The sequence below is a fragment of the Drosophila mojavensis genome, unplaced genomic scaffold (assembly GCF_018153725.1).
Source record: "Drosophila mojavensis isolate 15081-1352.22 unplaced genomic scaffold, ASM1815372v1 contig_74, whole genome shotgun sequence".
Classification (NCBI taxonomy): domain Eukaryota; kingdom Metazoa; phylum Arthropoda; class Insecta; order Diptera; family Drosophilidae; genus Drosophila; species Drosophila mojavensis.
In genome coordinates, this window is record NW_025318899.1 from 22,254,168 (window position 1) to 22,271,910 (window position 17,743).

The 17,743-nt window shown below is 40.5% G+C and overlaps 2 protein-coding genes across 3 annotated transcripts in view; one reads left to right on the forward strand and one right to left on the reverse strand.

Annotated features, from left to right (window-relative positions):
* The window catches only part of LOC6583325, a 92,189-nt gene that overhangs the window by 1,749 nt on the left and 72,697 nt on the right, over window positions 1-17,743 (forward strand). The gene's annotated exons all lie outside the window — the stretch shown is intronic.
* Window positions 703-12,058, reverse strand: LOC6583317 (T-related protein). 2 transcript variants are annotated; one of them, XM_015162811.3, is made up of 7 exons: window positions 11,540-12,050; window positions 4,813-5,203; window positions 3,721-3,841; window positions 2,680-2,823; window positions 1,834-2,611; window positions 1,405-1,765; window positions 703-1,306 (listed from the first exon to the last, which is right to left on the reverse strand). In XM_015162811.3, exons 2-7 carry the CDS (start codon window positions 5,196-5,198, stop codon window positions 973-975), a joined length of 2,124 nt encoding a protein of 707 aa, XP_015018297.1. In that variant the 5' UTR covers window positions 5,199-5,203; window positions 11,540-12,050; the 3' UTR covers window positions 703-972. The 2 variants fall into 2 exon arrangements, with proteins under 2 accessions (XP_015018297.1, XP_015018299.1); XM_015162813.3 differs by having other exon boundaries at window positions 1,255-1,347; window positions 11,540-12,058.

Here is a 17,743-nt window from a genome sequence, read left to right on the forward strand (position 1 = left end):
ATTTTAATTGCAGCAGTGCAGATGCTGCGGCTCCTGCTGCTGCTGCTCCTGCTGCTGTTCATGCTCTGCTGTGTGTGCTATGCTGTCCAGCTATTCAATTCTAATGGTGGCACATTCAGTTGCCATTACTTTCAACTTTCCACTTTGCACTTTCTAGAGTCCACACACACACACACATACAGACATACATGCATACATGTGTACGTGAACGTTTACAATTCAACTCATTATCATCACGTTCCTTTGTGGTGCATTTGGTGTGCTCATGGCTTCATGGATTGCTGCTCCTGAAGCTGCCAGATTGCTGCCCGGATAACATTTTGCGGCTGCTTCCATGCAGGTCTCAATGCGTTTGAGGGCTCTATTGTTTTTCGGGTAGTTGCAAACTAGTTTTGTGGAGGAGCTGAGTTCGCCTTTGACTCAAACAATACGCTAAGCTTAATTAGCTATGGCCAAAGTTTGTATCTGCTCTCGCTTCGGACACTAATCAAAACTAATGCCAATTTTAGGGGTAATCCATGGCATCTCTCCAATCTCTAATCGATAAAAACAAATATTTCATTCTCATTTGTTGGCCCCATTGTGGCCATAAAAGTGCATAAACCAATTAACTATTACTTTGTGTTACCTACAAATATTTAATTTATAATTAAATTTTATGGGAATTCCAGCGAACTCGAATTTTGATAATATTGTAGAGAGTATGTATACATATATATATATATATAATTTGTTGTTTACAGATAAATCAATAAAAACTTTCGAGAAACTCAACTTAAAGTACGAAAACATTTACTACAGTGCACTTTGCATGCTGTGCTACTTAAAAAGGGGTCTTAATAGTTAATTCAATTACTCGATTTATCCAAGTAGGGAACATGCGTCTAAAGGCTGGGGCGGTGCAGTGGCTATATATATTGTTTATATTGTTTTTCTTCTTCCTCTTCTTCTTTTTGTGTAATTAGCTGAGCATCACTGCAGAGTGCTTTGGGGCGGTGTTAGCGGTGTCCAAGTGTCGGCAGTCACAGCTGTGACCACGGACGTGGGCACTCCTGCTGGCAGGGAGCTGGGCACGGGCAAGGAGACGGGCAAGGGCACGTGGGGAATGGTGCTCCGATCCACGTTGTGGTCGAGAGACTCCAGCTTGATGTCGTTGCTGTGATTGTGGGCGCTCTTCAGACCATTGGCACTGGCGCACTCCAGTGTGATGACCGAGGTCTGCTCCTCCGTTGGCTTGTACATGGCGGACTGTGACTCATCGAGCGTCTTCGTTACGTCCACGGGCTCCAGCGGATGGGTGGCATAGCTGTAACGTATTTCGCGATTCGAGAGTGGAATCATTGATAGCTACTTTAGCGATATAAGTGTAGAGTTCGCGGCGCAACTGGCTCCCCAATCACTTACCCTATCTCGAGCGGTATATACTCCGGCTGATAATAGGCTGCGGCCGCGTTCTGGTAGAGCCCGTACTCGGCGCCGGAGCCGTTGTGCCAGCCACTGGTCGGGTAGCTCAGCGCCGAGGGTGCGTTCAGCACGTTCGGGTACAGCTGGTGGGTGGGTGAGGTGGGCGTCGGATGGTAGACCTGGTGTGCAGGTGCACCGTAGGTTTGCGGAGAGCTCGAGCAGGCTGCTCCACTCGCGTAGAGATCCGATTGGGACATGTTGTACTGGTGGCTATGCGGTGTCAGGTGGTGTATTGTGTAGCCAGGCGATGGGGTCGTATAGCTGGGCGAGCCATTCGTGGGTGATGGCGAATTGTGTGTGGCTAAAGAGGGGTAATCGCGATAGAGGGATAAATAGGAGTTCCATTAAGGGTCATCTCGCATTACTTACATATATTGCGGCTGCTGCACACGCTCACGGGCATGGGACCGGGTACGCTGGTCGGACTCCAGTAGTTGCTGTTGCTCTGCCAGCTGGTGGGATACGAGAATACCGATGCAGTCGAGCTCGCCTCCACGGGCACGAAGCCAGACTGCGAATAGGAACTGCTGAAGCAGCCAGTGACGCCGCTGCTGCCGCTGGCGCTTGTGTTGGTGCCGCTGCTGGTGCTGACCGAGCCAATGGACGACTGGAGACTGGTGGGTGTTTGCGGAGCAGAAGGTGGCTGCGGCGAGGAAGATGAGGCATTTGCGCTTCCATTCGAGCCGGAGCCAGAGACGACGCGCGGCCGACTGTAGGGCGTCGAGCGATTGGGCGCCGAGCTGCGAGTGGAAAGGGAGCGACCATAGCGATCGCAGCTGGCTGAGCCGTTGCCCGAGGCGGAGGTTGCAGACGGCGGTGCCACTAGGGCGTGTGTCTGTGCCATGGAGAGCGGTGGCGGTGGTGCGGCAACCGCTGCGGCGCTCGTGTAGTGCGTGGGCGGGGGTATGAGCCAGCCATAGTGGGTGTCGTGGGGGTAGAGCGTGTCGGGACGCTCCTTAGCATCTAGAAAGGCCTTTGCGAATGGATTGTACTTGATCTTGAGTGAAGTGACCTCCTCGTTCTGATACGCTGTCACCGCAATGAACTGAGTCTCGGGGAACGGGTAGGTGACTACATGGCGCTGCTCGGAGCCCACTCGCACCAGATGAACGCGCGGCTCGTACTTGTGCAAGGAGTTCAGCATTATCTGTGCAGGAGCAGCAACAGAAGGTTATTTTATGGGTTCTTTGAAGGTTGCTTGCTGTCGATCCTTACCTGACCATTGCCATTGGTCTTGTTTGTCAGCTTGACTTTGGCAAATGAAATCGGCTCCTTCATCCAGTGGGCTCCGAAATTCGGTGACTCGGGATGCACATATATGGGATTCGAGGGAGGCACCTCTGCCTTGCCACCAGGCACCTATTGAGCAAAATGGAAAGTTAGTATTCCTGAAGAGAGTAAATGAAGTCTTAAATTACGAAGATAATCTACTCATAAAGGCTCTACCTATTCAAGTGCTATGAAGATAATCGAATCATGGTGCCAATCTTCTCTTTCCTTGAACATTTTTTAATATTCATGAAAAGCTTATGCTACAAATTTATTGTTGTTATATTCAATCTCTGAATATTTCTCTGAATAACTTATTTAATTTAATCAATATGTTTTGTATGTAGTTTGCTTTGCATAAAAGCTAAACGGCCCACGTTCAATAAACTTCTGTCAATTAATAATTCCCAAATGTGTACGGGAAGCGGAAGTCCAAATTTGATTAGTTTCGGCCCAAGTTATTTATGTCTTGTGTACTTATTTATTAAATTAGAGTATGCAAGGTCGTTCACTATATTTGGCAGGACAAACATTTTGCATGACTTACATAGAGCTAAATAGTTTAAAATGTTTTGATTTAGAGAATTGTCAAGCAACATAGGTCTAGAAGGCCATATAATATTCTGAATTTGTAAATTTTGATTATAAAATAAATTAATTGCAAAGTTGCTTTATGAAGTTTAGTACAATTAAATAAAAAATGTAGCTAAAAATTAAATTTATGTTTTCTTATTAGACTAAAGCAGCGAAACTATTCATAATTTTATATTCTCAATTTGTATATCATATAAATTATTCCTTAAATTCTCTGTTTAATTTCATGCAATTTATACGCAACGCATTGTTCATGCCATTCTGTATTCCATGTTTAATTTCCAGCTCAATTTAAACAACTTTTCCGTCAATGCCCCGCCCATTCGCCCATTCGCTCATTCGTCTATGCCAAGCTGTAGTTGAGATATTTTGCAAATAGTTTCATTCACATACCCATTCACCATTCACGTACTTCCAGCGATGGGTATCGACCTGCACGAATTCAAGTAAGACCGTGTACATGGCAGCCGGATCCAGGCCGGAGGCACTGATTTTCACAACCGGAAACATTCTCCTGCGAAAATGAAAGAAAGAACACAAAGCGAGCCGAGGTTCGCAATTAAATTGGCTGCTTTTAACAGTTATAAAGCTGTGAATATTCTATAGGCAAATAGACAGGTGAATGCCACAGATTTTCCATTTTCATTTCATAATTCTTGGCTTTGGCTTTGGCTTTGCCTTTGCTCACTATTTGCCTAGATTCCATGCCAGGGTGTACTCTGTAAAGCAACTTGGATAGGTTCGCTTCCCTCTCTCGCTCTCCCTCTCTATCCCTCTCTCTATCACTCTTTCTCTTTGCATGGCCCCGTCGGTGTTTCTGTATCTCGGTGTCGGTGCCGATGCCAGTTTCGGACAAATATTGAAACGCGCCGTCCGCGCACTGTTCCACAACAATTAGTACAAGATGGCGGCTGTTGCCGGGCCGCGTTAATTAGCACCTGTCCGGCACCGGAGACCGAACGACAGCGAGCAGAGACCAGAGACCAGAGACCGGGGCGGTTAGTTCCAAGTTCTAAGCGCGTTTCACACACGATATATAGTATATAATGTATATATTTTATATATATACATATTATTATATAAATATATATATATATTTCCATAGACATATTCAGTATACAAATAAATATATTTGCGTATATATGCACCTGTAGCTGAGTAAATATTTTGAGGTATTTTTTACAAACTGGAGCTGTTCGTATGTCTACCTGTCTACATATATGTAACTGTGGATCTGTGGAAACGTTAACGCTTCATTATAAGGTGCAAACAGCAGCACTGGAAAAATCATTGCAGCTCTAAACCAAATGCGCAAAAACAAAAAAAACTCATTGCCAATTTGCATAGGAAAACAAAATGCACTGCGAGCCGAAGCCGTTGGCTACGTTAACTTCCATTTAACACGTTGCTCTGCCCAAAATAAGGGCCGAGCGCGGGCCGAGCCACCCATCCAACCCGGTCGCCCTTGAGTCATATGCAACTCACCTGCCATTTTTGGTGACGATCATCTCGTTGGTTAGATTTTGAAAGCGCAGCCAGAGCTCTCGATCATCCAGCGAGACGCGGAGATTGCGATCCAGTTCATTGGGGCTGCCCGCGCCGCCGACAATGCGATGTCCGCCGCCTCCGCCGCCAGCTGAGCTCAATGCAACTGAACTGCCGCTGACCCCTAGCCCATGTCCATGTCCATGCCCATGCCCATGTCCGTGTCCATGTCCATTGTGGCCTGCGTGATGTGGAGAGGGCGAATCACTTCCAGCTCCATTGCCACCACCAGCACCGTTGCCACCAGCGCCGCTACCTCCAGCTGCCACATTTCCATTTAGTCCGGTTGTGGGATCCACGGCGGACAAGATGTGCGACGTGGTCATGTCAACTGCAAGAATACAACATTTTACACCTGTTAGCAATGCACTTCATAAAAGTCGATAGAAGAACTGCTCAATTAATCCAATGGCTCAGCCAATTCAACCAGAAGAGCACGACAACAATTCTAAAAGTTAGCTTCACAGTTTGCCAATCAAACTTCCAAAAATTCAATTTAGTGCTCGACTTGATTGTGGGCTGTCGAGCTGTTGCTCAATATAGCTCAGACAAGGTTTTTATATTATTTTCTTTAACTTTTTTTGTGTTAAGCATTTAAAAAAAATATTTTTCTATAGCCCTTCTCTATGCGAAAAGTAAAACTTATATTGCGAGTAGCTTAAAATTTAATATAAATATTTTTATGCACTAAAGAATTTTGTAATATACAAAATATTCATGTTTGGCTTATCTATAATTCGATTTGGGCCCTGAAATAAATATTTTCCATATACGTTTAATATATACAATTTTATTAAAAATATTTAATTGTATTGCATAAAAATAATGCTATAAGTGAAAAATATAATATGAACTACATATTAGGGCTCAAATCAAATTATCGATAAGCCAAACACGAACCTTAGTAAGTTGATAAAAATAATATCATTAATAGAATATATATAATATACACATTTTAATGCTTATTTATTATACATATTAATCAATGAACGTATAATAATGAATCGAATCTTTCTAGAGTATTGTTTTAAGCTATTATATTAAACTGATATAATATAGCGATAGTGAGAAAATGATAATTAAAGCGGGTGTTTGATTTTACAATAAAATATTTTTCTATTATATGCTTTTATGAAGTTCTGATACATTTCATTAGAGTTCAATTATGATAACAGAGAAAACGGTCAGGTTTGAGCATTCAAATTGAAAAATATCTTAGAGTTCACAAACAGAAAGTGTATAATTAAATGTGAACAAATTAATAATGAGTATATTTTCATTGCTTGCACTTTTTTTTACACTCTAAACAATTTTCTTTTTAATATAATTTGATTATTTAAGCCTAATGACTTCCTTGTAATATTTTCAGTTTTTATTTATGTTTAATTGTAAGTTTTATTTGCAATCAGGTTTAATGTAAACAATGGGAAATTTTTTTAGCTAAAACTATAATCAGAATGAAATATTTTCATTGCTTGCTCTTTTTTTTATACTCTAAAAAATTTTCTTTTTATTAAAATAATTTGATTTGATTAATCCCAATGATTTTTTTGTTTATTTATATGTAATATTTTGAGTTTCTATTTATGTTTAATTGTAAGTTTCCATGCTTTCAATTTATTAGAAATTTAATTTAAACAGACTTTCACAAAAGTGTGTTGGTTCAGATTAATTTGATATAATTTGATAATTGTTTATTCCCACTGATTGTTATTAAACTGAGCTATGCTCCATAGCTCTGTCATAGGTTCGTAATAGACTGTAAATGTAACCAGTTAGTAAAGATAAAACTAGAGAATTTCAGTTATATGAATACCGCCATGTGGCCCAGCGCAATTGGATTTACATCAAAGACCGTCGGGCTAAGCGACCCGGGCGACGCGTCGGCTCATCTCAGCACTTTATACAGTTTTACAGCACTGTCCCGGGCGCATTAGAAGAATGGTCGGTCGACGTCTGTTGTCGGCTTTTAATTATATTGCACACTTTAGCTATGCCTTGCCCATGTCTGAGACTCCAATTCAAACTCAGAGTCCGACTCAGGTCTCGGAACGCCCGAACCTCGAATCTCAAGCGCGCACTTGGATGCTGGCCGGTTGGCTGGCTGTCTGGCTGGCTGTCTGGCTGGCCGGTTGGCTGGCAGGTTGGCTGGTTGGCTGTTTGGCCATAAACAGCGGGCACCCTTTTTATTTATGGCCGTGGCAACAGTAACAAACACCTCTGTTTACTCCGGCATCGCAGCATCGCAGCATCACAGTCGCTGCCTTTTTACGTATTCCATTCTTATGGCTAGGTCTCGGCTCGGCCCCGGCCCCGGCCCCGGCACAGAGCCCGGATTGTAAACGCGGCGGCGAACAGAAGAGACATACGCTTTAAGTCTGCTCGGTGATGTCTAAATTCTGGCCTGGCACTGAAAGTGTTTCTCGCAATGTTTTGTAATCATAAATTAACAAAATGTATTAATTGTTTTGTTTGTTTTTATTGGAGGTGAAATGCCGACGGTGGAGCAGCACCCGAACTCTGACCCCGGCTAGATTTGCCTAGGATTTTTATGGCCAAGCTGGAAGTATTTTATATATGCTCGGGATATTGTTCAATACTATATAACAAGCCATTGTTCCACTGAATCTAACCCAATCTGTCGTTCCCTTTGATTTATATTCAATTTTCCATGAGCCTATGAAATGAAATATGTTGCTCATTCGTTAAATATGTATCCGTAATTTGATGCTGTTCGCCGAAACTCTGATTGAAATACGCCAATGATAAGAGGGTGTCAATGTGCCCGTTACACGCACACGCAACAACACCATCAATTCACTAATTTGATGGGCAGAGATCCCGAAACACAAACACTGATTCCGTACGCTAATTTCGGCCCGTTGTTGGCTAACATCCATTCCGGCGTAGTAAAACGTATTTCGAGTTCAGTTAAATGTGCTAGATGTGATCTATAATTTAATTCCCTATTCATAGTTATTCTAACGCACTAATACCTATATATATCTCCACTTAAATTACAGAATATATACATATGTATGTGTATACACATATATGTGTGTGTATGTCTGTGCAGGCATTGGAGATTTGGGTTGTATTCCACATCAGTTCGCACCGCTCCAACAGTGGGCCTAATGAAAAGCCGTTTTTGTGTGCCATCGGAACACGTGTCTGTGTGTGTGTTCCGCTTTGTGTCTGTGCTGCGCTGTGTGTGTGTGTGTGTGTGTGCCTACGTCTGTGCGTTCGTGTTTGTCTATGTACTTTAACTTAACATTTGATGGCTGCCATGACGCTTTTGGTCGGACTTTTTCCCCATCCACTTTGCGATGTTGATTTTTGAATGATTTCGTGACTTTGATGTTTGCTCAGACCATTTCGTGTACCCCATGCACATACACACACGCGTATATAACTATATATAGATATATATATTCATGTATATGTATATCCTCAATATAAAGCAAAAGGCTTGAATCTGCGTGTTAGTAATTGCTTGTGTTCAATTCTATTTGTATATCTTAAAAAAATGGCAGATTTGAGTTGGATTCGTATAGATACTAAAAGCTGACTTTTCCAAATATATATTTGCAGTGAAGTCACGTCTGTAAACGTTCAATTTGTAAAATATATTCAAATAGCAGGAGAGTTATTTACGAAAAGAAACAAATGTGAATGAAAATGTATAGAAATATTGATATAAAAAATAATATAATGATAATATTAACACGAATAATATGTAAATATATTAAAGTTGTTCAACTCGATTTGAATTTACCTATAAAATGAATTTCACAAAAGAAACAATTTTTTTAATGAAAACCCTAACCAAATATTGGTTAGTCGGGAAATTGCATGCGCTCAGCCCATGGAAAATATGTGAGGCTGGCAAATTTTCCAGTCGAACGAGCGTGTAATTATAAATTAATTAACAATTACGAGGTTTGTTTGAGCAGTACTCCAAGCCAACAACACGTCTTTTTTTCTGTTTGCAGAGCTCTTAAATGCGAAATATAATAATTTTATGGGAACTTTGTTAAAGACTTTCGGAAGTGAAGCATCCTAACATGCAAGAGTATTTAGCGATAAATAAGTTCTATATGGTCTTTTTTTAGAGTGGATAATTCGCTTGTTAATAATAAATACTGCGATATAAATTAAAATTTCACATCTATTGGGCCTGACACCTGACCAGGACACGTTGACTCTAACCGCTGCTGGCGGGTGGCAATCGCAGAGGAAGTGGCAGTGGCAGTGGCAGTGGCACTCGCAGTGGCATTGGCTGTCGGACACTCTGACAGTCTAGTAGCTTATCGGACGCGATTAAACGGATTCGCTAAATTTCACACTTCATTTTACATGAAAATAAACCCGAAAACCCATTTTAATTTGGCTGCTGCCTGTGAAGCGAGTGCGGTTCGGTCAGCAGGAGTGCGACATGAGCTGGACAGGGCTATCAGGGCTGTCAGGGCTGCTGTTTTGGATGGGCGTGGCAGTCAAAGACTCACATATTATCGCACTTTTGTTTTCTGCACACTTTGCGCCTTCGCCTCCGCCAACGAGGCGTCACTGATAAACGCACTTTATGAGACGCATACTAAAATATTGTACAAACTGTAATTAATTAGTAAGCATTTGTCAAGTACTAAACTCGGCAGCTCGAAGACGTACGACGTACGACGTAAGGCGTATGGCGTATGGCGATGACACAGCAGAGCGGGGAGGAATTTCCTTGGTTCTTTTGATTTGTATTTAATAGGATAATTTTCACATGCGTCGTAATTGGTTAGCATAGCTAAACGGGCCGCCCCGGCGTGGGTCCCAGCTATTGTTGTTGCCGAGCCGCGCTGAGCCGGGCCGGGCCGGGCCGGGCCGATTAAAATGCCTGCGGTCGTGTCGGCGGCACCAGCAAATTCTTATGTCCCTCCTAATTTGCGTGTGAACATTAGGCCAGTCCACAGCTGCCAACTGCCAACTGCCAACCGCCAGCAGCCAGCAGCCAACTTGGCAGAGTCGCGTGGGCCGATGGCGCGATGGCGCTGCTGTTTTATATTATTAGAGTTATTATTAGGATCATTAAGATGAGCTATTGTCACTTGCTGGTTTCATTTAGGCGGCGCTGAAGTGCCACCAGCCAACCGAGTGTTGACTGCGATTCGGGTGTCAAATTTTGTGTTTTGTGAATTTTCGGCACTTGGCAATTGTGTTTGGTTAAATGTTTGATTTTCACACGTTTATTTAAATATGCTTGTCAACTGAAAATTTGCATATCGAATACTTTCCGTTGCCCGAAAGTAATAAAAATATATTACTACAAATAAATATCGGTAAAAATACATACCAAAGTACTACGCTTTGACAATTTAAAATAAAAACAAAAACTTACTATATTTGATGATATATGAAATATGGGGTATGTTGGGTATTCTAATATTCTTGAATATGCAGGGAACAGTCCAGTATTATACTTATTATAGCAATATTGAATATGCAGTGCTTGCATAAATGCCACTGGGGAAATCAAGAAAGTGAGGGAATAACAGTATAACCTTCAAGATCCATAGATTTGTTTACAAAATCACCATCAAAAGTTTATAATGTCAATAGAAGTTTCTATGCTCTAAATTGCCGTTTTTATATTTATTGAATTTAGATACATAAGTTGACAGACTATTTAATCTTTAACTATTGAAATAAAGCATTAAGTACTAAGTGAGTAAAATGAATTTATGAACTTAAATTTTACTTCCAAAGGACTCGGACTCATGTTCGCAACAAATGCCAATGTTTAGGTATTATGGAAAGCAATGAAAATTTTCAAATAAAAATTGTAAAAAAGCAATTGAAATACCAAACAAAAACAGGTTTCTAGCTTTTAGATCACTTGAGATCGACGATACGGGCAAACGGATAGACAGGAGACTAAATCGACTCAGCTCGTCGGCCTGATCAAGAATATATATACTTTGTGGGGTCTGCCCCGCCTCCTTCTGCCTATTACATACATTTCAACTAAGCCGTATCCTGATTTCCCCATTTTAAGTGGGTATAAGAAAATAGTAACTCCAACTTTCCACTCTTGATAGGGCGTTTCCAAACATTTTTTGGGTGAATGGTTTTGTGTACAACTGTTACGATTTGGATAGTGTAAGATATAGTAAGAGATTGATGGCAACTTTGATATTGTCCTAACCAAAAGCTGAATTAAAATGACATTTTCGATTTCTTTTTGGCAAAGAGTATATACATATGTAGTATATATATATTTTATATTTTATTTATTATATATTTGTTTTGACTTACTATGACAATTTTTCTGCTTATATAGCATTTGTTCGTTGTGATTGCCATTTAAAAAAGTAAAATAAGTTGATCAGCAGCTTTATCCTATATTTTTCATTTTAGTAACCAATTATTGGGCTCTACATATGTACATTTTGCAGGTTGTTGAAATATTGAATCGAAATCTCAAACCACTAATCTGGATATAACAGTTCGAAAAGTGTGTTCGTATATTGGACTAGAATTCCTTTAAAATATGTGGTATATCTATTATGAAGTCAGATTCGGACTCGGCAGAAGGCGATCGAATTTTATTGATTTAGGGTTACTAAATTTCATCAAATTTCCTTGGCCTGCACTTTAAGTAAATATTTGGATACAAACTTACATAATTTGTGAATATTGTCCGGTTCGCACCGGCGGTGCTTGTTCTTGTAATCCCTTGAGGAGCTAATAATAGATTAGGTGTTATCAGCTTTTTGTATCACGCACTAAGTCACACACAGCAGACACAATCGCGAACGCAATTATTTAAATAGTTTTCTTTTTCGAGTTTTTCGATTTATGGATCCCGTCCACACCTCAAAAGTAGTTCACAGATACCGATTAATCAGACTGCAGAAGGAATAGAGAATCGATCAACGCTTGCGCCGAATTCTTTTGTGGGACTTTTCGAGTTGCCGTCGTCGAGTTTGGGCCGCCGTCGAATACGTTGTTTGCGTTGCCACCGTTCCCTAGCTAATGATTGATGGTCGGTGCTAATTTGTTCAACCATCACAAGCCGTGCTTGCGTTTTGGTATGCGAGCAGTCGCTGTGCGAGATGTTACCTCTATTTCTCTTTGGCCGAGTTGTTGCCCATGCCATGCCATCTTGTTTACACGTTTGGCTCAATGGCTGAGTCAACTCTTTCCCAGCCATTGTCGACGAATGCCAACGTCTTGTTGTCTCGCTCTCGCCAGTGATCAATGACGATCGCCGCTGAGCGCAATTCGTTTGGCCACACCTTCTAACAGGTAACGCGTACATCACCCTCTCCCACTCACACACACACACCTTCTCTCTCTCTCTCACGCTCAGTCACAGTCTCAGTCTCTCTCTGTCGATCTTACAGCCCGCCATCGCTTTGGACCTGGTCAGCAGGTAGAAGCTTCATTTCAGGTTTTCGATCTTGAACATCATTCATGAACATGAGCATGAGCATGAGTCTGAGCATGAGCATGAGTATTACCAGTCGCTCATTCAATATACTCAATCGTGATATCTGGCTGACCTCCTAGCACACTACGGCTCGTCCTGAGCCGCGAGAATCTCTCGAGCTTTGCATGCGCCACTTATTAAGCGTCAAGTGTTTTTCTCCAAATGACGAAATAAACTCAGAGGCCTATTTTGCAGTCACTGTTGTCGTTGCTGCTGACCGCCGACTGGCGAGTGACTTCGATTTGTTTAGACGCTCGTTTTGTGCTTTTGTTTGCGCAACCAATTAAAACTTTGTATTTTTTCCACGATGCCTGATGCCTGTTTGTTGTTGGCCTGCCTCTCTGCCTGGTCTATACCGAAAACTGGTTTGCCTCACATACTACATTTCTCTATACCTATTTTTTTGTATTAAAAAAAAAAAAACATAAATATTTTGTTGTTGTTAAATTTTCAGCTGAATTTCGAGTTGTAAACATTTAACCGCAAAAGTCAATTTATATAAGTACACATGTTCATATGTATATATTTTTGGTCAAATGATGCTGACTTGCCACAAGTTGGGGTCATCCGAATCAGAGACTCACTCAACTCAATGCGACTATAGACAGAACAGTTAAATGCTGTCTCATCTCTCAATTCAACTGTTTGTTTTTAGTAGAGGATTTTAATTCATAAATATATATGAATTGTAATCAGAAATGAGATGCAAGATGCCTTCCACATTGGCCAAGTGTATTGAAAAGAAATCGATATTACACACTGTTTGCGTCTATCGATTTTTGTCGCTCTCTGTTGGTTTTTTGTTTATAATTATTTATAACTTGTTTGTGCTTTTTGAAGATCACGCGCCTGGCCAAGAGTTTCGATCTGCTGTGCATTCGTCTTTCTCAGGCCACCGCCGCGTGTCAATGGACCGCCTCAGTTGGGCTGGGGGATTGGGGTGAACTGTTGGTCGAGTCGAATAGGTTGCGGAGCCACGACTGTGGCTACAGGCCTACAGCCCAACTCAGTGCGGCAATAAAGTCGGTGAGTAAATGAGAAGAATCAACAAACTATGAAACTTAATAAAAAGAAATCAAACGGGGAAAAAGTGCTGTAAGCCACTGAGATCTAAAAGCAGTCAGCAGAGACAGCACGAGTATGGAAAATATGAAGCTAAGCCTAGGGTCATTTCAATTCATATATGGCAGGGAACAGCAGTCTGTCGCAGTTTCATTAATAAATGCGATTGCGGCCAGTTTTCAGTTCCTGGGAAGCAGAGGCTGTTGGTCTCGTGGCTGGGTTTACATGGAAAACTCGACATCAATCTATTTGGCCGCGACCTTGCCCTAAATATTTACCACACCGTATTGTAGGAGCGTTTTGTGCACTTTTATGACGGCTACTTTCTGCCTGTGTTTGCAAACAATTCGAGTTTATGGACAGCCTAAGCGAATTTCCCCGCCTCAATTAGGCTGAGGTTGTAAACTCATAAACAAAGAATACGGAAACGCACATGCGTTCGTCCTACCAGCAGGCAGACGCACCCAGAGCGGGCTCACAAAGGATGCGCGAGGATGCGCGAGAGCCCAGAGCCCAGAGCCCAGAGCCGATAGCAATTAGCCGTCTCGGAGCTGCCTTCGGGAATATCCAGTGGAAAGCAATGCATTCGCCCAAGTTCAAGTTTAAGTTCGAGTTTGTGTTTCAAGTCTTTCATTTCTCACCTCACGTTGCCCCTGGCGCTGCCTACCTATACAGCCGGACGGCCCAGTCCCGATCCCAGTCTATTTGCCCATAGAAGACCGCATTTGCATATTGCGATAAGCCAGCCTAGCTGCTTGGCTGCTTGGCTGTCCGTCTATCCGTCTGTCTGCCTTGTTTGGACTGCATGATGGCTGTGCCCTCGTCTGGGCAGGTTAAAAAGCGGTATAATTCGTGTTTTCGTTTCTCTTAAGTATGTTTACACTGTCCGACATGGGCATGGTCTAACTGCGCCCCTCGCCATTGCCCGTTCGATGTTTGCCCTGGCAATCAACTGTTTGCAACCGTCGCCGTTGCCGTTGCCGTCGTCTTTGAGCTCGTTCTCGTTTGCCGCTGGGATGATTTTCGTGGAAATGGGCAGCTTTCCGTTTGTGCCATGGCAAAAAGATGACATCGACGTTGTCTACTAGCAACTAATACCAGCAATGGTGTGACTTGGCAAACAACAGCTGAAAAAACAATTTGGAGCCGAGTTCCACCAATTTAGATTACCTATAAATAGTCGCTGCCAAGTCGACAATACTTTAGTTAAATTGCTAGATCATCGTGATGCTAAAGATTATATATAGAAACGGTATTATTTCTATTGCCAACATGTGCAAATCTGAGTTACTTAGGGTCTCTTTGGGTCAACAATCGTTTAAAGTAAACTTAAGAAAGCTAAATAATTGAATGTATTCAATTGGTATTGAGCTGTGTAATATTCGCACATTGCTCCTACTCAAATTTAATTCTTATGAGGTTCTTTCCTTATATAGACTATAATATTAATAGCCATAGACAATTGCCTCTGAACTCCTTTTATTTTAAATATTTATTCAAGAAAGACTTTTGGCTTGATTGTAGCTAAATGTGCTTTAATTATTTGAAGATAGGAAGAGGTTGGAAATACTTTAAAAGTAATTTTTTAAGATAATCTTTAATGGTATTTCACTCTAATTTGTTGATACATTAACAATAAATAAATCATATTTTGATCAATAATAAATGGAATTCATATATATCTATTATCTATATTATCTATCGAGCTGCATTAAAAATTATATATGAAAACAACACTGTTTTAATGAGCATTCTTAATGTATTTGAATATGAGAAATATGAATTTGATTTTCGAGCTGATTATTTCTGGGAGTTCAAAAGCGTAAGTAAGTGAATATATTTCAGGTGGATTGAACTTTGACAACCAAGCTTCTATAGGAATATAAGTAGTAGCATAATCACTGGGGAATATAATTGTTATTAGTCGTAATTATTATTTTGGCTGATAGGCTGTAGTTATATCGTATATACATAAAATTTAACAACATTAACTCATTCTCTCACATGACCAGCTAAGCGAGTATTAATAGCCAGTTCTCAAATGAGGCTTTCCCATTTACTTGATATCAGCACAGCAACTATTGTACTTCGCATTATATTTTAATTTAAAAGAATTCTTGTTCCGTTACAAATTGTGTTTATTTTTGAAGTTCTACACCTTCTGCGTGTCTCAATGCCAAAAGCTGTTCGCACGTGCCATGGTCGTGTGCGACTGCAAAGCCGTCTGCGATGTGAGCGACCACAATTATGATGCTATTGTGATTGGATTGGTGGCGTCGGAATTCGCGTTGGACTCGAGCTGACCAAAGGGGGATTTAAGACGCCAATGCTGTCGAAATTGTTTGCACAGGGCGTGGTAAATGCTGCTGGGCAACATCAACAAGGACGAAGTAGAACTTCCGCCTTATGCGATACAGCCAGCGCTTGATTGTGCATTCAGAATGCTATTAACACATTTGTGTGTCGAAAGGCAGGGACACCTACTTAAGAGCTTGATACTGGGCATACTGATGACAAGCTGTTATACATACCGGGCATTGTAGCATTTACCGGCGGCTCTACATAGCTAGCTAGGTATACCTACGCCGACTAAGCTCGCATTCCGACGGTTACCACTTTACTTCAATCAAACATTTAAATACGGAGATCTTGTACGGGTTTTGTGCGATAGCAGCTGCGTGGTGATTAGATGTTGACAAAATGCATTGATCTATCACATAAAACACTTTAGTTCGGACTTCAGGCCGTTGGCGCATTTACACAGGGGCGTAGAGGGGTTGTCGATAATGGGGGACTGATTTTTATTGAAATGATGAGTTACCTCGTGTATTTGGCGACGACATGTAGATTTTACAAATATGTCAATTGATGAATCAATATCCTGATTTTCGTATGCACTGATGGCATTTCATTTGGAAATTATAGAAATAAATAAAATCAAGCAAGCAAAAGTAAGGGCAACAAAAACGGCTGATTTGCTAATTCATTTTAAACAGATTGCCGAGAGCTGGGTCTGGGTATACCACCCGCACCCCCTCGCTAAGCTACTGTACCTACTTTTCAGCTACCGCCGGCTAAACTTATATTTCCTAAAATTTGGGAATGTAAAGCCTCCATTTTAGGAATTGGAATTTCATGTATATTTTATGCAGTCTAGACTTGTATTTTTAACCTAATTATTTAATTAATGATTTACTTATTATTTTTACTAAATTGCTATATAAATAGGAAATGATGAAATAAATGCAATTAAGCAACATAAAAGTTATCAAATGATTATTACTAAGTAATAATGTCAATGTCATGCACAGTCTCTATACATTTAAATGTCCGTATTCAAGGAATTGCAATTGCAATAGAATGTTTTTTATGACGCGTTTTAAATCAACTAGTTTCGAAGTGAGCGTAAAGAATAAAGGCACAAAAAAAAAAAAATAAAATATATAAATAAATAAAAATTAAATAAAATTAAATTACAAAAAAAAAAAAAAAAACAAAAAATAATAAAATAAAATAAAATAAATGAAAAAAACTAAAAAACGAAATAACATTTTTTTTTTAAATATATAACATATATTAAAATTGTATATGATTGTTAAAATCTATGTAGTCACAATTATTTTTCAAAAATTATTGTATTATGTATTATGCGTTTACTTTTGTAGCTGCCTGTTGCTTATGCATAGATCCATTTTAAGCAGTATGTTTAAAAACTTATATCGCATGGAGTATAGTCTGAACTCTTCTTTAAACACTCCTCAATAGAGTTTTCGTACTTATTCAAATATTTTGTGAATATAAATTTTATATTTGATTTCAAAAGGTATTTCTTTTTTCATTTTTTCTTGATTCAATATTTAGCAGTTCTTCTTAAAAGTATAACTAAGATCTTGCATCAAACACACGCAAGTAAAGCCCATATTGCATGCCTAAATACAAACAACCGCGAATAAGTATTTTGACAACTCGAATTACGAGATTAGTTCGGAGCTCTCAACACGAAAAAAGTTATTTGATTTATTTTGGGCACACTTTGTATTAGCATAAAGCTTATGCGCGTGTTCGTGTGTGTGCTGCGGCCTGGATTGCATTTAAATTAGGCTGCTGGCTCTAAGTGGGGCTGGCCATTGGCGCTGCTCCATTACCGTATTGCCCGTCCTAATGACCACAATAAATTATATTCATTTAGGATCGTTTAACATATAGAAAAAAGAGCAGAGGCGGTTAAAGAAATAATTTATAGCTGTTGAAAACTTAACATGTTCATTTGGCCACATGTGTGTGGGCTTTGTTGAGGATTAAATCTATGAGCGTTGGTGTTTGTGTTTGTGT